Source organism: Platichthys flesus, chromosome 2, assembly GCF_949316205.1.
Source record: "Platichthys flesus chromosome 2, fPlaFle2.1, whole genome shotgun sequence".
NCBI classification, from domain to species: Eukaryota; Metazoa; Chordata; class Actinopteri; order Pleuronectiformes; family Pleuronectidae; genus Platichthys; species Platichthys flesus.
In genome coordinates this window covers 28,972,666-28,998,265 of record NC_084946.1, presented here as the reverse complement: position 1 = coordinate 28,998,265, position 25,600 = coordinate 28,972,666, and the positions used below count along the sequence as shown (strand labels likewise).

General features: G+C 46.7%; 4 protein-coding genes across 6 annotated transcripts in view; 1 reads left to right on the top strand and 3 right to left on the bottom strand.

The window, feature by feature from the left end:
• Window positions 1–7,614, bottom strand: part of LOC133972330 (NACHT, LRR and PYD domains-containing protein 12-like) — a 35,380-nt gene extending 27,766 nt beyond the window's left edge. For all 3 annotated transcript variants that reach the window (XM_062409739.1, XM_062409730.1, XM_062409747.1), the window contains exons 1-7: window positions 7,535–7,614; window positions 6,731–6,917; window positions 6,511–6,630; window positions 5,857–6,059; window positions 3,828–5,625; window positions 2,280–2,453; window positions 1,570–1,743 (exon numbers count right to left, since the gene is read on the bottom strand). In XM_062409739.1, coding sequence (XP_062265723.1) covers window positions 1,570–1,743; window positions 2,280–2,453; window positions 3,828–5,625; window positions 5,857–6,059; window positions 6,511–6,630; window positions 6,731–6,774 — 2,513 coding nt within the window. In that variant the 5' untranslated portion in view covers window positions 6,775–6,917; window positions 7,535–7,614. The remainder of the gene's footprint in view (window positions 1–1,569; window positions 1,744–2,279; window positions 2,454–3,827; window positions 5,626–5,856; window positions 6,060–6,510; window positions 6,631–6,730; window positions 6,918–7,534) is intronic.
• Window positions 7,615–10,666: 3,052 nt separating this feature from the next.
• On the bottom strand, window positions 10,667–13,934 carry rbm15b (RNA binding motif protein 15B). The gene has a single exon (XM_062409985.1). It carries the CDS (start codon window positions 13,710–13,712, stop codon window positions 11,205–11,207), a length of 2,508 nt encoding a protein of 835 aa, XP_062265969.1. The 5' UTR covers window positions 13,713–13,934; the 3' UTR covers window positions 10,667–11,204.
• A 1,268-nt stretch (window positions 13,935–15,202) lies between these two features.
• Window positions 15,203–19,924, bottom strand: manf (mesencephalic astrocyte-derived neurotrophic factor). The gene is made up of 4 exons (XM_062410851.1): window positions 19,714–19,924; window positions 18,101–18,228; window positions 17,720–17,861; window positions 15,203–17,072 (listed from the first exon to the last, which is right to left on the bottom strand). The coding sequence occupies exons 1-4, from the start codon at window positions 19,799–19,801 to the stop codon at window positions 16,888–16,890; spliced, it is 543 nt and encodes a 180-aa protein (XP_062266835.1). The 5' UTR covers window positions 19,802–19,924; the 3' UTR covers window positions 15,203–16,887.
• Window positions 19,925–21,365: 1,441 nt separating this feature from the next.
• Window positions 21,366–24,889, top strand: oser1 (oxidative stress responsive serine-rich 1). Its single transcript, XM_062410557.1, has 4 exons — window positions 21,366–21,698; window positions 22,833–22,942; window positions 23,344–23,460; window positions 23,662–24,889. Exons 2-4 carry the CDS (start codon window positions 22,866–22,868, stop codon window positions 24,560–24,562), a joined length of 1,095 nt encoding a protein of 364 aa, XP_062266541.1. The 5' UTR covers window positions 21,366–21,698; window positions 22,833–22,865; the 3' UTR covers window positions 24,563–24,889.
• Window positions 24,890–25,600: the final 711 nt, after the last annotated feature.

The window sequence follows — 25,600 nt, the reverse complement described above, 5'->3', positions numbered from 1 at the left end:
CAGGGATTGATGAGATCCAGCCAGAAATGCTAAAGGCTCTGGGTGTTGAGGGGCTGTCATGGTTGACACGCCTATTCAACATCGCGTGGGAGTCGGGTGCAGTGCCAAAGGAGTGGCAAACCGGGGTGGTGGTTCCCCTGTTCAAAAAGGGGGACCAGAGAGTGTGTACCAATTACCGGGGTATCACACTTCTCAGCCTCCCTGGTAAAGTCTACTCCAAGGTGCTGGAAAGGAGGGTTCGGCCGATCGTCGAACCTCAGATTGAAGAGGAACAATGCGGTTTTCGCCCCGGACGTGGAACTACGGACCAGCTCTTCACTCTCGCAAGGATCCTGGAGGGGGCCTGGGAGTATGCCCATCCGGTCCACTTGTGTTTTGTGGATCTGGAGAAGGCGTATGACCGGGTCCCCCGGGAGAAACTGTGGGAGGTGCTGCGGGAGTATGGGGTAAGGGGGTCTCTCCTCAGGGCCATCCAATCCCTGTACTCCCAAAGCGAGAGCTGTGTTCGGGTCTTCGGCAGCCAGTCAGTTTCGTTCTCAGTGGATGCTGGTCTCCGCCAGGGCTGCGCCTTGTCACCAATCCTGTCTGTGATATACATGGACAGGATATCGAGGCGTAGTCGTGGTGGGGAGGGGTTGCAGTTCGGTGGTCTGAGGATCTCGTCACTGCTTTTTGCGGATGATGTGGTCCTCATTGGATCATCGGCCTGTGACCTTCAGCACTCACTGGATCGGCTGGCGGCCGAGTGTGAAGCGGCTGGGATGAGTATCAGCACCGCTAAATCTGAGGCCATGACTCTTAGCAGGAAACCGATGGATTGCTTACTCCGGGTAGGAAATGAGTCCTTAGCCCAAGTGAAGGAGTTCAAGTACCTCTGGGTCTTGTTCGCGAGTGAGGGTACTATGGAGCGTGAGATTGGCCGGAGAATCGGAGCAGCGGGGGCGGTATTGCGTTCTCTTTACCGCACCGTTGTAACGAAAAGAGAGCTGAGCCGCAAGGCAAAGCTCTCGATCTACCGGTCGATCTTCGTTCCTATCCTCACCTATGGTCATGAGGGCTGGGTGATGACCGAAAGGACGAGATCACGGGTACAAGCGGCCGAGATGAGTTTTCTCAGAAGGGTGGCTGGCGTCTCCCTTAGGGATAGGGTGAGAAGCTCAGCCATCCGTGAGGAACTCGGATTAGAGCCGCTGCTCCTTTACTTAGAAAGGAGTCAGCTGAGGTGGTTCGGGCATCTGGTAAGGATGCCCACTGGGCGCCTTTCTTGGGAGGTGTTTCAGGCACGTCCAGTGGGGAGGAGACCTCGGGGAAGACCCAGGACTAGGTGGAGAGATTATATCTCAACACTGGCCTGGGAACGCCTCGGGATCCCCCCGTCAGAGCTGGTCAATGTGGCCCAGGAAAGGGAAGTCTGGGGCCCCCTGCTTGAGCTGCTCCCCCCGCGACCCGACCCCGGATAAGCGGATGACGATGAGTGAGATGAGTGAGAGTGATAATTAAATTAGATAAATTGTGTATAAATGCTGTTTATAGATATGAGATCTAAAAAAAGCCAGTCAGTGAACTGACCTCAGAGTCTCCAGGTGACAGGTTGGACTCTGTAGAAAACCACACAGCTCCTTCACTCTTGAGTCCTGCAGGTAGTTGTAGCTCAGATCCAGTTCTCTCAGATGAGAGGGGTTTGACCTCAGAGCTGAAGCCAGAGAAGAACAGCTGATCTCTGACAGACTGCAGTACACCAACCTGGATAAAGAAATATGAATATTAGAATGTGTCCTCCTGTTGTTGTGGATCTTCATCATGTCAACACAGACTCTCAACATGCTGCTGACCTCAGTCCAGTCTGTGACCTGAAGATAAATATCAGATCAGACATGTTGGACCATTGTTTCATTCATCAGCTTCTTCTCTGTGTGTTGGTCACTGAGCAGGTTTGTGAAATTAAACACTGTTTAAAGTAGGGATGGCTCCTGATGTCACTTCCTGTTTGTTTCTATACTTATCAACTGTCCAACGAGTTTCAATAAGAATGAGTCTTATTTTGAAAACCTGAGGAGGACGAGTGCTCGGCCTCAGTCCACATGTTATTTACTGACACTTTCTTAGTGATCAGGAGCAGGTGAGTGCAGGTGAATGGAGTTGATGAGGTGGACGTGACTGACAGGCTGGGTGAGTGACAGATGACTGAGGGACAGTGAGCAGAGCAGAACTGAGACAATATAAATAAATAATGACCCAATAAGAAAGAAAGTCTGAAAAGTGAAGAAGGATTTAAGGACCTCAGAGTCTCCAGTCCACAGTTTGGACTCTCCAGTCCAGAACACAGCAGCTTCACTCCTGAATCCTGCAGCTCGTTGTCACTCAGATCCAGTTCTCTCAGATGTGAGGGGTCTGACTTCAGAGCTGAGGCCACGACTTCACAGTGAGTCTCTGAGAGTTCACAATCAACGAGTCTGTAATTAAAGAAAATATTAAATCTGTGAGAATTAAATCAGAAAACAATACATTCATACAAAACGTGATCATGTGACCCTCACCCTGGTAAATCCCCTCTTTGTTAAAAACTCCTCTAGAGAATCCTTTCAGATTTAGTTCAAGCGTTCATTCAGACTAACAGAGGAACTCGTTAGATTCAGGTGGTCAAGGGTCAAAGGTGAAGGTCACAGAACATGTTCATGGCCTCTTGAACATGATATCTCAAGTTTGTCTTCAGGGGAATTTTTCACATTTTGTTGGAAAGAGAAACCAATTAGAGTTCAGTGGTCAAAGGTCAAAGGTCACAGTGACCTCATATTATTGTGAAGTAACATGTCAGGAACCTGGAGGGACGGACACTGCACTGGTTGGTGGTGGAGGACAAACGCAGAGTGGGAACTCTGGTTTGACAAGAATGAAGAATAAACTATATTTCCTGCTTCTTCCAAAGCGACTTACATTTTTCGTACACTCAACATTTATGAGTTCAGTATCTTGCCAAGGACACTTAGGCATGCAGATGGGAAAGAGTAGGATTTGAACCGGCAACCTTCTTGTTGCAGAGCACCCAATCTATCCCCTAGGCCACGCTCTCCCCCCTCTCTTCAGTTTAAAGGAACCATCAGTGATTCTCATCCAAAACACTGATTCATTGATCGTCTCCTCACTCTCTGCTAGCTGTTTGATCATATATATTTATATATATATATATATATATATATATACACAGTATATACAATGACCCCTTGCACCCCACATGGTCGTATGTCTGAACCCTCAAACTCCAGCACAGTGATCACATTGGATTTCACTCTCCACATCTGATCTAGTTGTTCTCACATGTACATGAGAATGTAAATGTACATAATAATAACTTTATTACACACATAATATGTGTAATAATCTTGATGACGTTTTCCTGCACGTGGCATCTATTGCACTTCTGTCCGTCCTGGGAGACGGGTCCTCACATGTGGCTCTCTCTGAGGTTTCTACGTATTTTTACCCTGTTAAAGGGTTTTTAGTAGTTTTTCCTGACTCTTGCTGAGGGTTAAGGACAGAGGATGTCACACCCTGTTAAAGCCCTATGAGATGAATTGTAATTTGTGAATATGGGCTATACAAATAAAATTTGATTGATTGATTGACATATTACATTACATTACATTTCATTTAGCTGACGCTTTTATCCAAAGCGACTTACAATAAGTGCATTCAAACCCGAGGGGACATACATTATTACATACACACATTAGCTGCCCAAAACAATGAGGATCATCTAACACTGAGTGTATTTGAAGAACGACTCATCTCTACTGATTGAACATGATATTGATCATGTCTGGACTCACACAGCCTTCCTGCAGTTCCTCACAGCTGGGATCAGTCTCAGTCGACCCTGGTCTGATGTGTTGAACTTCTTCAGGTCGAACTCATCCAGAACCTCCTCTGACATCTGCAGCATGTAGGCCAGAGCTGAGCAGTGGATCTCAGAGAGTTTCTCCTCTGATCTGTTCTCTGACGTCAGGAACTGTTTCATCTGCTGATGAACTGAGTGGTCGTTCATCTCAGTCAGACAGTGGAAGATGTTGATGCTTCTGTCAGGAGAAATGTCATCACTCTCCATCTCCTTCAGGTTGTTGATGACTCTCTGGATGATCTCTGGAATGTTCCCTGTCCGACCCAGCAGGGCTCCTAAGACTCTCTGGTTGGACTCCAGACTGAGGCCGTGAAGGAAGCGAACAAACAGGTCCAGATGACCATTTGTACTGGTGAGGGATTTCTTCATGGTTCTCTTCAGGAGGTCATTCAGGGAGAAGGAACTGTTTGTGTTCCCATAATGTCCCAAGAAGTTGTTGAGTTCTTCTGTGTTCCACTCAGTGTAACAGTGGAACATGTAGACTGCAGCCAGAAACTCCTGAACGCTCAGATGAACAAAGCAGTAGACTGATTTCTGGAAGATCACACACTCTCTTCTGAAGATCTCAGTACAAACTCCTGAGTACACCGAGGCCTCTGTGACATTAAGACCACACCTCTCCAGGTCTTCTTGGTAGAACATGATGTTTCCTTCCTCCAGATGTTTAAGTGCCAGCCTCCCCAGCTTCAGGAGAACGTCCCTGTCAGCCTCCGTCAGCTGCTGTGGACTCGTCTCATGTCCCTCACCGTACTTGTTGTTCTTCCTCTTTGTCTGAACCAGCAGGAAGTGTGAGTACAGGTCAGTCAGGGTCTTGGGCAGCTCTCCTCTCTGGTCTGTGGTCAACATGTGCTCCAGAACTGTAGCACTGATCCAGCAGAAGACTGGGATTTGACACATGATGTGGAGGCTCCTGGACGTCTTGATGTGTGAGATGATTCTGCTGCACAGCTCTTCATCACTGAACCTCCTCCTGAAGTACTCCTCCTTCTGGGCCTCAGTGAAGCCTCGTACTTCTGTGACCCTGTCAACACATGCAGGAGGGATCTGATTGGCCGCCGCAGGTCTGGAGGTTATCCAGACGAGAGCCGAGGGAAGCAGATTCCCCCGGATGAGGTTTGTCAGCAGCACGTTGACTGATGACCTCTGTGTGACCTCAGACACAAGCTCCCTGTGGTTGAAGTCCAGAGAAGGTCTGCTTTCATCCAGGCCGTCAAAGATGAACAAAGGTTTACAGACAGCGAGCGTCTCTGCCGTGAGCTTCTGTAACTCTGGATGGAAAACATGGAGCAGCGTGAGAAGACTGTGCTGCTGGTCCTTCACCAGGTTCAGCTCCCTGAAGGAAAGCACAGCCAGCAGACCCACATCCTGGTTCTCTAAACCCTCTGCCCAGTCCAGAGTGAACTTCTGCACCGAGAAGGTTTTTCCAACGCCAGCGACTCCGTTGGTCAGGACGACTCTGATGCTGCTCTGCTGGTCAGTGGAGGCTTTAAAGATGTCGTGGACCTTGATGGGAGTGTCCTGGAGGATCTTCATCTTGGAAGCCGTCTCAAGCTGCCTCACCTCATGTTGAGTATTAACCTCTTCACTCTGTCCCTCTGTGATGTAGAGCTCAGTGTAGATCCTGTTGAGGAGGGTTCTACTTCCTGTTTCATCACTTCCTTCAGTCACATGTTCACATCTCCTCCTCAGACTGAGCTTATGTTCATCTGAAACCTCCTGCAGACCACGATCTGCTGAAAGACAAGAAACAATGTGAGAGACAGAGAATCTGAGAATCTGCTGATTGTTTTCATCAGATCCAGAAAAACTACAGAAAATAAAAGCTTTTTAACTTTGTGCTTTTCTAACGATGTTAAATGTTGATGCTGTATGAAGGAACAAAATAAAACCACATGTGCTGTTGTCAGAAGTGAAGACATCAGCAGACACATGTACAGTGCTGCTCTGACCGGCTGTCTGACCTCCAGCTGCTGTTCTGGATCTTTGTCCACACTGGGGACAGGAGGAGTCTCCTGAAGAACCAGACTGGTCCCAGTATGAGGTGATGCACTGTCTGCAGAACCAGTGTCCACAGCTGGTGGAGACTGGATCCTTCAGGACGTCCTGACACGAAGCACAGCAGGACGACTGCTCCTCCTCAGAAACATGACTCCTCTTCCTCTCCCTGTGAAGACATGTCCTGATAACTCACATGTCACAGTCACAGGTTGTCATCACTTCTGTCAAGGAGGTTTTGTGTTCACCCAGTATGTTTGTGTGTTGGTTGGTTCGTTAGTGGGATTATAAAAAACAACAGATTACCAGTAAACTTGGTGGAAGGTTGTGGTCTGTGAACCAGATGGGGGGGGGGGGGGGTCCTCTTTCACAGACATGTTCAGAGGACTGATGTTTACCAGTGTGTGGAATTTGGTGCAGATCCAAATCCAAATGAGTCTCTAGTGGATTTCAAAGTGGTTTCATAAGGAGCGTGTTGGTTCTTGGTGGAGGTCTGAGCTCTTTGAGTGATTCTGAGAGATTAGTCACCAACTTCAATGAAGCTGTGTCCTAATGCAGGGGCCACACTAGAGGAGACTAGATCCTCTTCAGAGCAGGTCCCAGTAGAAACAGTCTCTTACTCTGTGGGTGAGGGTCCAGGTTCTTTACTGAAGAATAGAGGAGGATCCATGGACTGGTCACTCTTCAGAGACAGACAGCTGGACCCTGGAGACTCTGCTCTCAGTCTGTGGTCCTGACCTCTGCAAACACAAACATGTTTTTATTCAGAACACATCATTCACTGGTTCATTCTGTGAGGATTCAGTTTGGAGCTTCACATGTTTGCAGCAGGTCTCTTACTTTGTGGTTGAGGGTCCAACTTGCTCTGAAGTGTCCTCGTCCATGTTGCACCGGCTGCGGCTCAGTTGTGGTTCAGGCCACGCTGCTCTTCTGGATATTCAAGGTCTGGTCTATTTCCTTCTGGTTCTGCGCTCAGTTTACAGCAGAACACAGTGAAATGATCTTTCACACCAGTTTCAATGTTTATCTGTGAAAACGTCACAAACACAAATATTTGCATCACTTCCTGTAGCCGACCCATTTCAAAATAAAAGCACTCCAGCGTTTCTGGCGACTGAAACTATTGATTTATTTTTTTAAATGTTTTTATTGTGAAATAGAAGCAGGGCTTCATAGTTTGTAGTACTGGTATTTATTTGAGTACACAGGAGTACTTATATACAAGGAAATACAGTGATCACGTCAGAAACCTCAGGAAGGACAAGAGTCTCTCTCTGTACGTCGACAAACTACGAATTGCATCACTTGTGTGTCACCCAAGGACACACAAACACACACACACACACACACACACACACACTCAGGTGACTGTAACGTATGATGGTGAAAACACGTTGTGTTATTAAACACTTGATGAACAGATGAAGATAAAAAGTGAAGCTGTGAGTTAACTCTGTTAATTAGTCCTTTGAAGGCTCTTTGATCCAGACCTGCTGTTCACATCTGTCTCTGGGATCCGATCACATGACGTCTGTTACCAGGTGTGAACTGTCAAACTTAGAGTCATGTGATCAGCAGACGGATGTTAACAGCAGGTGTGAGAGTGAGACAGTGAAACTTTCAGAAAGTTGTGTTCACACTCACCTGCTCACTTTCCTTCCTTCTGCTCGTCCAGGTGAAAATGGAGTCTGACCGCTCCCTGTTCTCAGGCTCCTCTTCCCTGTGGAACCAGTTCACTCTTGAAACCTCCCAGTTCATGAAGATGAACATGTCATGTCAAGTCAGCAAAGAGCCAGAGCACCTGGCTGCAGACAACATGGTTTTCCCATCAAGCCTAAACTGGATGAACTGGAATTCCACCATAGAAACTACTTTCTATGAAAACAAGAAATAAAACTGATGTGAGTGTAAATTCTATTTCACAGAAAACTTGACCAAAGCCTTGATCATCTTTTCATTGGATTTATTTGACTTGTAAGTTGTGATTTGGTGTTTTATTCACATACAGTATAAAACAAGTTGAGAGAGAGAGAGAGAGGGAGAGAGAGAGAGAGAGAGAGAGAGAGAGAGAGAGAGAGAGGACTCTAACTCTATAACTTACCCTAACTCTCTAAGGAGGTTATGTTTTTCCTCTGTTTGTTTGTTGATTTGTTTACAAACAGAAGAAGTCCCTGAATCTCAGTGTGAATCCAAATCAGACCATTTTTAAATGTTTGTGTTAAACTCTCACTTCTCAGGTTGTTAACAAAGTAGAAGAGAAGTTTAAAATCTCTAAATAAAACATGAAACAGTTCAGATGAAGAACAGCACGTGAGCGCCCCCTGTCTGTCAGATATATTAGTGAAGTCTCACAGTTTGACCCATCAGACCATGTGACCTAATGTTTTATTGACCCTTGCTGCCCCCTGGTGTTCACACGTTTTCCGCAGCAACAGAGTTTAAAAATCAGAGTTAAAACTAATTCTTGTTTTTTCGTCTGTTTTATTGATTTTATTGATCTAGATGTTTTACATTTTTAGTTTCTAAATTATAGCAACTAATCTTGTTCTATAACTTTCTACCTCTTGTCAAATGTCTTTTAAATAAAATGTTATTATAGTATATAGTAATATTTATTTTAATTCCATTTATAACATTTCTCAGGTTGAAAAGCACCAAACTGCATAAGATATTTAAATATCAGATATTTTAACTTTATATTTTCATGTGTTAAATGTTTTTTTATCTATCTGAGAAATGACTGCACTTTGTTTTACAAAGATCATAAAGTTTATTACATTTCTTTAAATGCAGAATACGTCATGCTTTTATTTTGACACCAAAACAAACCGAAGAGCGACTTTACAAAAACGATCGTCGTCACGGTCGTGATGTCATCGGTCGTGATGTCATCGGTCGCATCACAGCACGCCACGAGTTCAGATGAGACAGGAAGTCTGTTCACCACGAGGGCGGCTGATATAAAAACAGTCGTAATATCACAGTGACGTTGGAACATCGTGAGGATAAATTCAGACTTTCTTCTCAATCACGACTTTAATCTCACAACATTACGACTTAAAAATGCAGCTGATGTTACGTCGTAGCTACGAACATGAGAACGAGCGAAGAGATGAAGAGTGAAGAGCAGCTGTGGTAAAACAACAGAGTCAATAAAACCATCATGTTCAGGTTTCTCTACCAGTGGTGGAAAAAACTGATCCTTAACAAACATAAAAATACTTGTTTAAAACTTTCCTGAAGTGAAAGCAACATGAAACTGAAGTAGAACAGAAAGTGCTCCTCCTCGGACACTGGGTGTTAGAAGAGAATCAGCCTTGGTGTGTGAGCTGTGTATTTTCACTCAGTCCATAAGTTATGAGCTGTTCAATGTGAACAAACCTGAATCTTGTAAAGTCTCGATTGTTTAACATTGATCCTGAAAACAATTCTGTATTTTTTTAAGTGTAGTGAGAATATTATTATAATTTCAAATCAACTTCTTTAAGAGGTATTTTTCTTTTACTTTTGAGAAACACTAAGAAGGAAATGACGTCATGATTTAGAAGATGACGTTTTTTACATTGCAAATAAAACAAACATCTGTTGAATAAAGTAAATGTAGTGGAGGAGGGTTGAAGACGTTCAAATGAGGTGCAGCAGCGCCCCCTCCTGGAACCACCCAGTAACTGCAGTTCTACCATCACAGTGAGTTCAGTGTTTGTTTCCATATATTTTCATTGTGGTTTGATCTTCAGCAGATTTACAGATCAGCTGCTGAGTTGATGTGTGAGCGCGTGAGGATCGAGGAAGAAGACGTTCTGCAGCGGATCTGATGAACACACAGATTTCTCCAACGTGGCGGTTCACAGCGTTCAGGCCCAAAACTCAAACTTCTGGAGTGAAGACTCAGATTCTTCCTGTGAAGCCTCAAATATCAAAAATCAAGTTTTGAAAGTGTTTATTTGTTATCAATGAAATAATGAACAGACTAATTGATGGAACCATCTTCAGATTAATAAACCTGCCTTCTCCTTTCTACCTGCAGATGTTCAACCACACTGAGTTTATATTTTAGAACCAAACCTCCACGTGTTTTGAATATTTCTTCTGAACCTTCACACGTTGAGCTGCTGGTGTTGAGTCCTGGACTCCTGGTGTCACTGAACGTTTCCTGCTGCTGGAAACCAGCTTCAGGTTTAAAGAACCTCTCCACCACACACGTCCTCATCATCCTCTCACAACAAACCTGTTGTTCAGGTAAAAGAACTGCACAACATTTACGTTTCCAACATTTCACATCAACAACAATCGTCTCCATCTTTTATTTTTTAAATCTTCAGTGTCAAGTTTTTCATTCAATAACATCTTGGTGGAAAAACTTTGTTGAAACCAGTTGTATTTAAAAATAGTGTCTTGGTACTAAATGCTGATGTTAGAAAAACAAAGTGAACACAAGAGTTAGAATTAGTGTTAAAGACTTGAACTGTTCCAGAGGTGAATTCAACTCAATGACCACACGCATGTCGTTGGTATGTTTGTGTGAATTCATCTCCTCAAAGACACTTTGTGGTTTTATTCAAACTAAAAGCTCCTGAGGACGAGCTTTGCTTTAAGAGACGGAACTAAACGTGTGAAGCTGAGGCAGCAGAGGAGAAGAAAAACAGAGAATGGCTCAAAAATGAGGAATCCATGTTTTAAAACTGAATAAAAGTCGAGCTACCATATAAAACCAGAGCCGGTGATGTCATCCCACCTCGTCCCAGTAGATCACAAACAGAGACATCCCACAGCAGATTGAAAAGGAAGCAGACATTTTAATATAAAACTTGTTCTTTTCTTTTCCTGCATGCAACACACACTCGCACTGTAGAAGTGGAATGGTTGAACTGATAAAAACACTGAAGAGTAAACAGTCCCAGGGACGGGTCAGGAAATGTGTGTGTGTCTCTACTGGAGCTTTGAACACACAATCAAAACACAAACACCTGACGACAGCTGGAACCTGTGAGTTCACAGGACAATCACTTTGTAGAAAACCTCTTAGTCCCACGTGGGTCGGGTGTAAAGAAACAACCTGGTGGATTCAGCTCCATGATAAAATACACATAAAGTTAACAAGCATAAAACCGAGCCGTCAGTGTTAGTGTGTCTGTGCCCCCCCCCCCCCCCCGAGGGAGGAGACGTAAAGTGAAGAGATGTAGTGTCAGTCGCTGGGTTCAGTTCATAAGACACCGAATAAAACAAGAAGATGCATCTTTTTAAAAACATGGAAGTCTGTGGTCGTCCAGCCAGTGTGTGTGTGTGTGTGTGTGTGTTCATGTGCTGTGATGAATCAATTAGTGTCGGTGACGATCACAATCACCATGTGCTCCTCGTCCAGATGACCCACAGTCCTCTTGGCAGCCTGCAGGTACTGCTGGGAGAACTCCCCGGGGGGGAAGGCGTACAGCATGGCCCCGGGACCCGCCCCCTTCGCGGCCGGGAGGCTCACGACTCCGGCCGCCTCCTTGTTCCGCAGGTAGGTCACCAGGTGGCGCAGCAGGCGCACCTGCAGGCCCGGCTCGGGGGCCGGGGCCTGGCGGTCCACGGGGCCCTGGAGGGCCAGCAGGATGGCGAACCCGTCGGGACGTCCCAGCTTGATGCGGCGGGACACCTCGTCCAGCCGGGTCTGGTCCATGCGGAGCCGCTGGGCGATCTTCAGCTGGCTGGGCTGCTTGTGGCTCTGCTGCTTCAGGGTCTCCTTCATCACCGCGCTGAAGAACGCCGGCCCCCCCTCCAGCAGGTGCAGCTCCGTGGGGAAGCTGCTGTTCTTCAGGGCGAAGAAGCCGTGCCACGTTTTGGAGAGCGAGGCGTGGGCGAACTCGGACAGCGTGCTGGGAGAGGAGGAGGTGTCCGTGTGGGGGGCGGGGGGGCTGGCCGCGATGACCTCGCTGGTTCGGTGGTGATGGTTGTTGAGCTGCACGCTGGACGACCTCTTGCCGTGGTGGCGAGCAGGAGCTGGATCTTCTTCGCTCCCGGCGGCGTGGCGGCCTCCTGCCCCGCTGTCGGGGGAGTGGTCTCTGGGCTCGGTGGTGGAGTCGGGGGCTCGAACCCTCGCTCGGTCTGGACTCGCATCTGGAGAGACCACGCCTCCTGGACCTCGAACCCTCGATCGTCCCCTCTCCCTCTCCTTCTCCTTCTCCCCCGCCTGCCGATCAGTGGACAGACTCCTGCTCCTCCTCCGGCTCCTCCTCTCCTCCCTCTCCTTCAGCCATCGCTCCCTGCTCCTGCTGCGGCTCCTCCCTCCTCTCCTCCCGAACGCTTCCACGCCTCCCGCCCTGCGCTCCAGGCTGCGGGTGGGGCTGGTGGGGTGGTCTCTCTCCAGCACCGGCCTGTCTCTGTCCCTCTGGGCCAGGGCGCTGTGGGGGGGCGGGGACGGGCGGTCCCTGGCCCCCCTCAGCTCCCGCTCCAGGCTGCGGTGGCGGCTGAAGGCCTCCCCCAGGAGGTCGTAGCTGGAGGGCAGCGCCACAGGGGGCTGATACCCGGGGGGAAACACCCGGGAGGGGCTGTCCTCAACTTTAGCAAAGTCCACCCTGAGACGCCGCTCGGGGCCCCCCAGAGGGAAGCCCCTCATCTGGGAGCAGGCGGCCTGGGCGGCGTCCAGACTCTCATACTGGATGTAAGCAAAGCTGTCCCCTTTGACATAGTCGATATTCCTGATGCTTCCAAACCGATCGAACTCCCGAACCAGAGCCGCGAGGGAGTTCCCCGGCCCGATGCCGCCCACCCACAGGCGCGTGGTGGGGTTCGCTTTGCCATAACCGATCTTAATGGGGTTCCCACCGATCAGCCGGGCCTGCATGGCCACCTTGGCTCGATGGGCCATGTCCAGGTTCTGGAACTTGACGAACGCATAGGCTCCGCCCTGTCCGCGAGCCGGACGTTTGATCACCACGTCCTCGATGACGCCATACTTCTCGAACCCCCGCCTCAGCTCCGCCTCGGTGACGTTCCCGTCCAGGTTCCCGATGAACAGGTTGCTGGTCGCCCTCTGGTCGTCCTCGGGCTTCAGGTCCTCCACCACGGGCATGGGCAGGCCGTAGGGTCGCCCCCTCTCATCCAACATACCGTAGTAGTCCAGCAGCCGGTCCCGGTCCCGGCCCAGCCCCAGGGTCTCCAGGGCGTAGTGTCGGGCTCTCAGGTCCCTGATGCTGCTGACCGCGGGGCCCGGCGGGGACAGGGACCTCGGTCTGTAGGGGGGGTGCAGCGGTAAATACCCGACGTCCGGCGGCGTCACACTCCGCCGCCGGACGTACATGGGCTCGATCTTCAGCGGCCGGTCCCCCAGCACCAGCCTGGAGGACTTGGCGTGCCGGGCCTCCTTGGCGTCCTCCGGCTGACGGAAATTTACGTACGCGATCCGGCCCAGCTCCGGCGTGTGCGACAGCTTCACGCTGACGTCCCCGAACTTTTTGAACTCGTGGAACAGCGCGTCCTCCACGTCCTCGTCCGGCACCTGCGAGCCCAGGTTGCTGATGAGCAGCGTCTTGTACTCCAGGGTCCCGGGCCTGGCGGCGGGCAGCTCGGCCGCCGCGGTGCGGAGCGGCGGGCGGCCGAGGAGGCTGAGCTCGTGTCGGTGGTGGAGCTCCAGAGCGGCCGCCCGCTCCTCCCGGAGCCGCGGCTTCTCTCGCTCCCTGCTGCGGCTGCGGCGGTGGTAGCCCCGGCTCTCCGCCAGCAGCAGAGCCAGCGGCGGCGGCGGCGGCGGCAGCTCCTCTCTGCGGCCGCTCTCTCGCTCCCTCTCCCGGGTCCGTTTAGCTGCGGCCCTGGACGGACTCGCCTCCCTCCCGGCCTGCCGCTTCATTTTCACTGGGGGATGGAGCTCCAACTTTCCGCGGCTGCAGCGGGGACCGGCCCGGGCAGCGGGCTTCAGGACTGGGGGGGCGATAGGGCGGCGGACACCGGCTCCGGTAGCGACTCGCTCCGGCTGCAGACTCCGAGGATCAGCGTGTGTGGGAATAGAAACAGGACAAACTGGTTTAAAGACATGTCCCCTCACGGACCCGCGCCGCCGCCGCCATCTTGGACAATAGGAATGTGCGCTCTCCTCCTGGGGGGCGGGGCCACTGGCCGTCACTACTGACGGCCTCGTGACGTGTCACGCTTTGTTTAAACTTAAATTATTTTTTTTTTAAATGTTTAAATAAATCTCATCAAATTATATCAAAACTATATTTAGTGTAATTTATTTATTTAAAATGTTTTCTATTCATAGACATGATGTGAACCCCTGACTTGCTGCATTGAGATCTACCTGAAGGAGCAAAACCTCTTTTTAAAAACACTACGAGTAAAACACCAAACTTAAAATGTATTAAAAGGTTTTGATATTGGATAAGTGTTTCTCCTGCACTAAACAACTTCTGAATTTAGTATCCGTCTGAGATGGAGCGAGTTCTCACTGGATGATTCTTGTTCTGGGTTTGCTCCCTCATGGTTGATGCACTTATTTCAAGTCGCTTTGGATAAAAGAGTCAGCTTAAAGAAATGTTATGTAATGTTATGCTGATAGTTTTAATGTAATGAAGTAATATTATAATTTACTCTGAAATGTTGTGTAGAAGACGTACAAGTAGAATCAAATTAAATTTGAAATGTGTAATGGGTTCAAATGATGAGATGGCGGTCAAAGTTTAACTTCACTGTTTTTGTTGCTCTCATAATTATGTCATACTCTGCATTGTTTGTAAATCTTTGGCCCAGTTAATTCTTAAAAAATTGGGCTAATAGCAATAATCATGTCATATAACCTATGTTTTTATTCTTATATCTGAGTGTACATAATGTATTTTGTATATAAATATATTTATTCTCTTATACCAGTGATTTCACTATTTAAATAATTTTCTTTCAGATGCAAGTTAAACTATTTACACAATAGTGAAACTCAATATATATCTCATTTAATTTTAAATTGACTCTTATGAACGACTGACGTGTTGAAGGAAATAAAACCATCTTGAGGTTTTCATATTTTAATGAAAAAGTAGAATAGTACAGTTGTAACAAATGGCTGCACCTTGGTTTGAAAGGTCACAGTGAAACAACAGCATATTTTAAGTTTTCATTTCCCATAACAAGTTTTTTTTTAAAGAGTACACGTTAACATCACACAATAAAAAGAATGATCCCTCCTGACACTCAGCAGGCCGGGGCTGACGGAGACCGTAAAGTTCCACCTGACAGAAACACGTGATTGTTTTTAATGTGTTCAGAAACATGAGTATTTTAACTGAGCTGAACTTGAGATAAACAACAGGTGATGGTGAGTGACAGCAAATATTCACCCACGGATTCATTTTCACGTATTTATTTAGAATTTCAACGTTCCCATGATCCAATGCCTGACTGGACTGAAGCTGAGAAGCTCAGCATGTCATCAGTTTCAATGTTCACGACACATTTAAACTGCTGCAGTACAGAAACAGAGCAAAATAGAAAAAACAATCCCCCAAAACTAAGCAGAAAAACAGTCACAGATCAGAAATGAAAGATTCTTAAAAAAGACCCAAATAAATATCTTTCCTAAATATTTTTACCGACAAAGGAAGGATGGCTGAACCTTCCTGAGTCAGAGATTAAGTAGATGTTCCTCAACAGAAGTCAACCATGATCATCACTGAGGTCAGATCAGATTCAGACGTCCAGAGGTTTTCCTGTCAAACTCCAGATAATGTCCAGATGAACCACAGCTTCCCGTTGTGATCGAGTCTGACTCAGACACATTCCTGCTGCTGCTTCACATGAGAAACACAAACTACACAACATGTCCAGATCACATCGTCAGGACATTTCCCAGAGTTCACGTCTGAAAACATCTTTATCGTGATGAATTTAGATTTTAAATTTACCTGTTTTAATTATTGTTCTTGGTTTGAGTTGACTCTGTGTTGGATTACGGCTGACTCTGTTGACAGAGAACCAAAACTGAAAGACGTGATAGATGCTGAAGTCTTGACTCGTCAGTGATAACAAGACTTTAAAACAGTGTGTAGGATTTAGTGGCACCGTGTGGTGAAAAGGCATATTACACTTTCTTTCCAGGCATGTGGGAGAGTGTGCGGGCGGATGAAAGCCGTGGTTTGTCCATTCTGGGCTTCTGTAGAAACATGAGCTCATTGTGAGGTAACACAGCTCCTTAGTTAAAGGTAATGATAAACTCAACAACATGAAGATTTAATCTCTACCAGTAGATCCGTCTAAATCCTACACACGTAAAGCAAACCTTTGACACTGTGGGAAGTGGCCTTCGCTCGTTCACCTTCATTTTCACACTATGTTTGTACAGGTTCATAAACGTGGTATAAACTGGCAGTTAGTGATTCTGTTGCCTGTAGGCAGATCTCAGCAAATATTTCCCCAAAATGTCAAACTACTTCTGAGAGTGTCCGATCTCCTGGATGAGAACATCGTGGAAATTAAAGTTAAGTCGAGCCGATAAACAGGAAACCTGACGACTCTCCAGAAGCATGTGTCCGGTGAGGTTTGGCCGAGGCAGCAGACGAGGGGTTTGTCAATGAGCGAGCTGTAGATTTAAAGACCTGGAGTGTGAAGTCCTGGGCAACGGCTGAGCTCTGCTGTGGAGCATTTGAGCATTTCCCCCCCCGACTTGATGATTCTGACACTGATGGAGATTAAAACTGAACGACCCTCATGTCTCCACTTCCTGTGAAAAGCTTTAAATACATCACAACACCCGAGCCTCTAGATTCCCCTTTAAATTGACTTCCTCAACCATGTAAACCTCTCGACCCTCACACTGATTTAAAAGGACACTGCAGTGTAGTATACAGTGTGTGTTTGTGTGTGTACACTACCATCTACACTTCTGAATCTGTGTTCTATGACCAGGTGAGTGAATCCCTGTAAATAAAAAAATAAAAAAAGAAGAAGACAGAGCTCTCTGCTCCCGGTCCTCAGCAGTCTGGTCCAAATCAAGTCCAAAGTTGTGTGTTTGTTTGTGTTTGGTTTTTATTGCGTTACAGTTCTGTCCGTGCCTTGGCGGCTGCTGGGGCGTACTTGGGCATGAGCTCTGTGATCTTGCGGATGAAGTCGGACTTTTCAGCGCATCCTTTGCAGGACTCGTCCCACTCCTCCAGGATCTTCTTCAGATCCTTCACTTTGAGCTTCTTCAGGTCCACTGTGGTGAGGTCCAGCTGTTTGTCTGCAAGAAGAGACACAACATCATCACAGGGACACTGTTGAGAAGATTCATGAATTATCTCTATAGTTGAAATGTTGGACTCGATCTTTTACTAAATTAAAATAGAAATATGATTAGTTAAGTCAGTAAAACTCAGCTGTTGCTATGGAATCAGAGACTTGAGTGAACTGCTCGTTTTAGTTTGAAACTGAGACTTTTGTAAACGATGACACAGACGCCCAGATTATCTCCCCTATTGGCTCTAATCAGTCACATGACTCGCTCACCAGCAGTGAATGCAAAGCTCTGCGATCACCTCAGCTGCTTTCAGACTCAACAGCACCGTGCACATCCTCTGTATTTTCTCTGGAGGAGGATCATGCATGAAGTGAGACGTTCTGTAACACGTCACTTCCTGTCTCTGTCTGCTGCAGCCGGCTGCTCCACCTCTCACCTGAACCATGAGGAGGATCTGATGCTGAACGAGTCTGTGCAGAGAACCTGCTGCTGAGTTGTTCAGCTGTGAAACACAAACTCTGCAGCCAAGCATCCAGGTTTTACCCAGAGATCTTGGCTCTACTGTCGGTAACAGTTCCACCTCCCGGTCCCTGCTCCTACTTTTCACCTTCACAGCTTCTAAATAAAAAGAGGACACTTTTCCTTCTTACCATATTTCAGTTCACAGATCTGGCTGTCCTTCTTCTGGAGCTTCTCACAGATCTTCTCCACGGGGGCATGGTAGCTGAGCGGTTTGGAAACTTCGTTGATAATCTTGGTGGCTGCGTCAGCTGTTGCACCGATGTAGTAACACTACACATGAAGAAGACAAACATATTTTACAGGTTTCTAGCTTTTGGGTTTCCTGCTGTAAAGATGCATTGAATGAATCTGTGGGAGACGAAGGTGTCGTTCACACCAAAGTGTATTTGGTTCAGTTTAAACAGACTCCAGAGCCTTTTCACATTCAGTTCAGTTGATCAGAATAAAAATACATAACTTGTTTATGAGATGTGACTCTGCCTCCACAGTCTGATCTGTATTTTACTCACGAAGCGGTTTTCTTTCCCTTTCACATCTCTGCAGGTCTTGACGAGCGCCTTCTCGATGTCCGCGCTTTTGAACTTCACATCGTTGTCCTGGAGCGACTTGTAAAACTTCCCGAGGAAGCCGAGGCACACTGGAACAAAGAGGAAAATACACATTAACATATTGATATCAGAGGTTTGTCCTAATGTTTTCTAAAATCATCTCAGAGCCGAGTCAAACGTTATCTCCTCACAGCAACTACCTTCTTTGTGCCTAAACCAGGAAACGTTTGGACGACTTGTGGCAGTTCAGAACTCGGCTGTCTGACTTCTCACCCTGATTATTTGAGGGCTGCTTTTAAGATCTTGTTGAGGTGACAGCCCATCTGGTCCTGACTCCTGATTATATCTTAGATCTGTAAATCCTGTATGAACCTTTGTGTAGTGTGAGATCCTCAGAGGGAGAGAGGTCGTCTCACTGCTCCAGAGAGAAGGTTGAGAACTTCAGGGGACAGAGGCTTTGTGTTCGGAGAACGAGGTCGAGGACGACCGGCCCGAGGACATGAGGCTGAGTCTCTTAAGTCCCAAAACAAAAAAGCCTCTCCTGATTTCATCTGAGCTATTTACTGCAACTATTTCAACGCTCGTGTTGTTATTCGTGACGCTCTTTGTAAAGTGGCATTTAAATATAAGTATTATAAAATTTGAGCCTGACTAATTTGAGTGACTGATAACATTCATAATAAATAATGCAGACGTGTAGTCATGTTGATATTTTATGTGAAAATTATTATTTTCTTATTTGACATATTTTCTTATATGACATATTTTCTTATATGACATATTTGGTTGTTTTTATGTTTTCTTTATAGTTATTTATAATAACGTGTTTGGGTAAACTGTAAAAAATATGAAACCTCAAATATATTTGTCATAAAGGTTTAAAAACATCTTAAGAATCAATGACAATATTTAATGAGCTGATATGTTAGTAATACAAATGATTTTTAATTGCCAGTATTAGCCCCCAGAAATCCATATTGACCAGACTCCCATTATTATTCAAATCATTAATATTAATAATCCCACAGCCTAATACAATGTCAATGAAACCACTGTAGTTTGTGTGTTCCACAGATTCACAAACTAAACAGAATCTGATGGGTCACAACTGTCAATTATAACAATACACACCATTACATAAGTGCGTTATATACATCTCATTGTGCTGAGGCGCCTCTTCTACGTATTGGGTCTATATAATCCGGTTTATCAGACTCCTGAACTTCTCCTCACATCTGGATGTGTCGACATCTTCCTCTCACAGCAGAACATGATGTGAAAGCAGATGTTTGAACGCGTGCAGGTTGAAGCTGGTCAGAGAAGCAGATGTTGGAGTCTCTGGTGACTCGTGAGGGAGACACAGTGGATCCAGGAGGAAGATGGAAGAAGATGGAGGAGGTCCAGGTGGGACTGAGATCTGTGTCCACGCTAAGGTCAGGAGATGTTTGGTGACGGGTTGGAGTCTGGCTGTGGAAGCTGCTCCACACGGACAGAGCCGCTGAGCTGTGGCCGCAGGCAGCCATTCATCCGGGGCTAACAGATGCTAACAGATGCTAACCAATGCTAACACCTACCTTCACACTCTCCTTCCTTCAGAGCGTCGCCGGGAGCCGGAAGCAGCGCGAGGGCGAGAGCCAGCGACAGCCCGCTGAGAGCCAACATGTCCGCACCTGGAGGACGCGTGTTTCTACCGGCCGCTGAGCAGAGGACAGTCCGCTCCCTGAGTCTCTGGAGCCGCCACAGATTCACTACGGACGCCGGTAAAGTGCGATGGTTCCAGACTGGCTTCCTGGTCCACGTCACACTACTCCTGCACTCCATTGGTTCAAAGGCAAGATCACTTCCGTAGTCCTCCACGAACTCTGCTCTGATTGGACGGGGATAGAACATTCCGGGAACAACGTCCAGTTGGCGCCCGCTGATTGGTCCACAGCAGCTACACGCTCTCATCGTATGCAAAGAGGAGGAAAGTAGCAAATAAAAGAAAAAAGAAAAGTTTAGACATGTTTGAGCCTAATTATCGTTTTTAAAAAACAACTGATGAGTCCATATTCAACCAATCCCATGTTATTGGTCTGATATTCACAGTTTGTCCCATAGATTATTGTTCTTAACTCAACAAGAGTCAAACTCCAGAGAAACTTAGTGACCAGTGAGTGAAGCTCAGCCCCATGTGAGGATCCTCTCCCAGGACACACACAGATCCTGATGGAACTGAACACATCAACACAACAGGATTCAGTACATGAGAAGAACCAGTTTGTAACTTCATGTTTAAAGGGTTTCTACATCATGTCTACTGGAGAGGAAGGACCAGATGAACTGAGGAGGTCCTGAGGGTAGAATATGTGAGGAGACATGTTGCATAGAGTGAACATGTCCTGTGACAGTTTATGATCAAGCCGTCAAAATGTGATTAATTTATAATCACACACAAAGCAATAGGGCCTTTGACGCTGCTTGGGCCCTAAATACAAAATCAGACAAACAAAGCAACAGCGCCACCAAGTGATGAAGCAGAAACACACACGATTCATAACGAGGAATAATCAATAGATAAAACATTATTATGATGGTGACTGATAATCTTTCGTTTTTTCATTATTAGAAAGTAAAATACTCGAGCACTGCATCCCATTTCAATCACAACTGTGATATTCATCAAGTTGGACCAGTAGGTAATTATTTGATTTAACGTTATTTTGAGTTTCCCCTCATGTTCCCCATCTTTGTATCTAATTCCTACACTTCTTTCTTTTCTCTTTTGATTTGTTTTATCTATCTTGTTTACCGATCTTCACGAAATTCGGTTCACACGTGTAGCATGACCAGAAAGGAAACAAACATTTCATTTTGCTTAACGAAATAGGAAGTCGTTGTGTGTTTTAACTCCTTGTAGAGCTTTCATCAGATCAACTTAAAAATCTGTGATTGTCATCTCAACAACATGGAGATTAAAACTACCTCGATTTTTGAGTTTTTCTGTGTGTTTTTGTTTTTGGAACATGTTCTCATATGGATTTAATTTATTTACTGTCTTGAGTTTTATATAACTGACACACGCAAACACACACACACACACACACACACACACACACGCACACACACGCACACACATCCAGGGTATATACACACACACATCCAGGGGATACACACTGCCACACACGCTTCGAAGAAGTATATTTTCAGCACTCAGTGACGTCACGCGTGGGTTTCAGGCTGGTGACGTCAGCAGCGCTGTTGCAGAGTCACTGTTGTAAACAAGAGGCCGCGAGCACTGCGCGTCCCCGTGGACGTTGACGGCTCATATCAGTTTTAATAAATCTGCGACACGGGTCCTGACGGTCACGCGCACTGTTTTCCTCAGAACACGGTTTTCCTCGTGGTTGTTTTTTTAACAGACGTTGTGACTTGTTAGCATCTGCAGCTAGCATCTCGCTCCCGTTAGCATTAGCCGTTAGCCTCCCTGGCTACCAGACCTCCGCGGGCCTGCAGCGGGGGACACGCTCTTTATGCCCAGAGGACATCTTTCTCTCCAGCGACCAGGAGACCGTGAACCGTGAGTATCTGCTCCCGGAGCCCGGAGGTTTACCGACGGCTTCATTCACCACGTCCTGCCGAGAGCTAGCCTGCTAGCTTAGCTCAGCGGCCACACTAGCCTGCTAGCATTAGCATGGAGGAGGGAGTTATGAAATCTGCTGTTTACAAGCAGACGTTTTGTTGCGGGATTAATAAATGTAAACAGTTTCTGTCGTCGACCAACACTAATGATTATCTTCATCACCGAGCAGAACTCCGATTGTCTTATCGATTAATCGACAGGTTTGTAAAATGACAGTAAATAGACTCGTTTAAATAGGACTCTAACCCACAGATACAAGTATCACGAATAGATCCACGACGTCCTCACATGGAGAAGCAGTCAATCATATTCACGATCCATCAGTTATCAGAAGAGCTCCGTGATCAAGTCTCTGTTTTACTGGTTATTGCAGCTTCGCTTGTTTACTTCAGTTTCACAGCCAAACAGAATGCAGAGCAGTGACATCAGCAGATCTCAGAATGTGTTTATAATGTATAATATATAGATATTTACACTAACATAATTACATGATGTGAATAAAACATTTAGACTATTGATATTGGAAACGGACACATATTAAAGGATCAATGACTAACAGATTTTTGAACCGATACTAAATAATGATCATGAGTCACAGACAGTCCAGAACAATCAGAACAGCTGATAGACGTGTTGGATATGATCAGTTAATGAGCTGTGGTGGATCTGTAGGAAATAGAGTCTTCTCTCGGACGTGAATCTAGTTTCAGTTTCGACTATGACGTTGAACTGAAGATCTTTAGGTTTCTCATTATTGATCGAACTTTGAAGATTTCATCTGGGAAACTTTGACTCAAAACAACAGATCTATGGATGAAGAAAAACAATCACTAGTCACTGTCCTGAATAATTCTAACATTTTGTAACATTAAATCCTCATCATTACAGTTCATGAGCAAAATAAGACATTAGATATACGGATGAACAACTTTAGCATTTTCTAACGTCCTTTAAACCATATTGATAATCGCTTCATCAGCTCGTTAGCTGTACTTCTTGTTCTTGAGCCCGTGGAACCTGAGGTCACTGCACATCGACCTGTGTCATGTAAGAGCTGTGGTCTTGTTTCAGCTGGGTGGCTGGTCAGAGCAGCCTCCTCCCACCATGGAGGCAGGAGGGACGGACCGTGAGGAGGAAACTCTGCAGACAGCGTTTAAGAAGCTCCGGGTCGATGCTGAGAGGTAAACCACATCCACAGCCTCACCTTGGTCTTCTGCTGCTGTGGTAGTTGTATCAGATTGTTGGTATTGCACACTGTACACTGGTTAGTGGCTTCATCAGAGTGTTAAAGGTCATGAAGACCTGAGTCCAGGAACTTGACATTTGGTATGTCCAGGCCTGTAAAAGTTCTGGAAAAAGATTTAATCACGTGATGTTTAAGCAGAGGAATTATCATTTAGATATAATGACAGTTAAACGTGTTAGTTCCTGGTGTGATGTCTGAGTTTCAGGCTCCACAGGCACAAGAGAGATGGCTCTTCTCTCATCTGGGACATAAACGGAAACCTTTTTAGATTTTCTTGTGCTTGTGTTATTATTCAAGTTTCAGACTCGTGTTTCCATCCTCCTCTCTTCCTTTCAGCATGCCCGGAGCTGTGAGTGTGTCCGAGGCGCTGGTTCCCAGAGCGGCACCGCGACCTTGTCTCGACACCAGCGGAGCAAAGCCCAAGCTCAGCTGCCCCAAGGACAACTGGCACGGGTGGGTGGAGCAGACCAGCGTCATGTTAACACACATATTGCATTTTCAGTCTATGGAGAAAAAGAAGCTTTTAAAAACAGCTGATGTTAATGTTGAATGAAGAGAATTCCATCCGAACTAACAGGTTTAACATCCAGATGCTGGCTGTGATGCAGTCTTTGTGTTTTTGCTCCTCATCATCTTCTCTCGCTCCCCCCTCAGCTGTATGAGGAAAACTTCCAGAGGAGCATCCAGAACCCAGCGGCGCCGGAGGTCCAAGTCCCCCATCCTCCACCCCCCGAAGTTCAGCTACTGCAGCACGGCCACGGCCTCTGCACTGTCGCCCTCTAGTGGCTGCCTGAAGCACCAGCGCCTGGCTGTGCCGGAGCCCGTGGAGCTTCGTCCTGCGGTCGACAGCAGATCCGCCTCCTCCACAGCTCTCCCCGCCCAGAAAGAGCTCAGGTCTCCAGGCTCACCCGGCCACATCTCTGCCCTGGTTTTTGGATCGTGTGCCGGTTACGAGTCACGTGTTGGAGCCGTGGTTTCCTCGCCATCTTCACAAGAGATCCCCAGCCTCATCAATCCAGTCGTAGAGCCGGAGGGGGCAAACTGTGGAGACGCCCAGTCGAGCGAGGAGGAGAAAAGTGCCTGTGGCGGAGCGGCGTCTGGAGCAGGAGCCTCTCTGAGATCCGGACCCGCTGAGGCCGCGGACTTCCGAGCCTTATCGGAGCTCCACTGCTCTCCAGACGGCGCCCACCCGCCCTGCTGCTGCGCCCAGAAGGAAAGCCCAGATTCACCAGAGCAGAGCCAGGGCGCTGCCAGCCAGTGCCGATGCCAGTCGCATCCTCAGGGCCTGCAGGGCGTGGAGGTGTATTCCTTCACCGGGCTCCGCAATGTCATCTCGGAGTGTGAGCGGAGCCTGCCGGGCCACGGCGACGCCCCCAGAACTGTCAGCACCAACAGTAACGCAGCGTCGTCGGCAGGCTCCTCCCCCCGCTCCTGTTCGGAGCAGGCGCGCGGTTACGTCGATGACATCACAATAGATGATCTTTCTGGCTACATGGAGTATTATCTTTACATCCCCAAGAAGATGTCCCACATGGCGGAGATGATGTACACTTAGAGGAGTCACTAAAGATTATTATTATATCAAAAGAGTTAAGAGGATTTTTCTTTGAATGTCGCTGCAGGAGAGTTTCACTCGTTGTTTTATTTCTGTTTCTCTGTCGTGCTGCATCGATTAATTACTTTCTGGTCTTTTTTTAATTTAATTCTTAATTAACATATGAAGTTGCCAAAGCTCTTGGTCGTGCGGACGGAGAGAGCGGTAGAAGTTTACCAACGTGTGACGACGAGTGTGATGATGTTTGTGGTGTTGTGACCTCAGGAGTCACAGGTCTGGATTTCATTTCCTTCAATAAAGACTCAAAATGTTTTTGTTGGAAAACCCTGTGGTCGTCTCTTCAGTCGAGTGAAGCTGTGACTGTTTCCTGTTTACACAGGACACGATGCAGGAAGTGACAAACTTAAATACAAATGAAATAGAGCAGATATTACCCCAACTGGTGGGAACTCCCAAACCCTTGAGTGAATTCAGCTGAAATCCAGAAACATCAAGGTGTTCATCATCATTTTGTTCTTTCAGGGACTTTTCTCTGTTTCAGTCGTTCTGAGGAAACTTGAACACGTTGACGCGGAAACACAATCGTCCGACTTCCTTTGATGTTTGCAGACAGCCGCCACATCAAAGATCAGTGTGAGCAGAGTCAGGTTGACAGAGAACAGAATGTCACCAGCAGCTGTTCTTCTGTTCACGTCCCAGCATCAGCATCAGAATCTACTCTCATATTAAAACACACATTTGATAAAAAACTTTATTCTGAAGGGCTGGAGCTCAGTGAGAAACAAGACTCATTCATCAGGTGACTGACAGGTGATCGATCACATGTCTGCTCAGGGAAGGAGCAGCCAATCAGAGTCCCACGTTCTACCTCAGTATACACAAAGATTCAAGATGATCTCACAGTTGAAAACATGTAGAAAACGTTTGCTGGGAAACTATAAGTAAGTTATTTACATTAAATATGTAGTAATAGAATAACATCTGAATTTACAAAATAAAATATACTTAATAAACTAAGACAAAGACAGGAGAAGAAAT

What these genes read in the sequence shown, in the direction of transcription:
- rbm15b (XM_062409985.1), bottom strand. Translation starts at nt 13,712, where the DNA reads ATGAAGCGGCAGGCCGGGAGGGAGGCGAGTCCGTCCAGGGCCGCAGCT.
- oser1 (XM_062410557.1), top strand. Translation starts at nt 22,866, where the DNA reads ATGGAGGCAGGAGGGACGGACCGTGAGGAGGAAACTCTGCAGACAGCG. An exon ending in CTCCGGGTCGATGCTGAGAG is followed by an intron (nt 22,943 to 23,343) that starts GTAAACCACATC and finishes TCTTCCTTTCAG; the next exon opens with CATGCCCGGAGCTGTGAGTG. An exon ending in CCCAAGGACAACTGGCACGG is followed by an intron (nt 23,461 to 23,661) that starts GTGGGTGGAGCA and finishes CTCCCCCCTCAG; the next exon opens with CTGTATGAGGAAAACTTCCA.
- manf (XM_062410851.1), bottom strand. Translation starts at nt 19,801, where the DNA reads ATGTTGGCTCTCAGCGGGCTGTCGCTGGCTCTCGCCCTCGCGCTGCTT. An exon ending in GAAGGAAGGAGAGTGTGAAG is followed by an intron (nt 18,229 to 19,713) that starts GTAGGTGTTAGC and finishes TCTTTGTTCCAG; the next exon opens with TGTGCCTCGGCTTCCTCGGG. An exon ending in AAGGGAAAGAAAACCGCTTC is followed by an intron (nt 17,862 to 18,100) that starts GTGAGTAAAATA and finishes CTTCATGTGTAG; the next exon opens with TGTTACTACATCGGTGCAAC.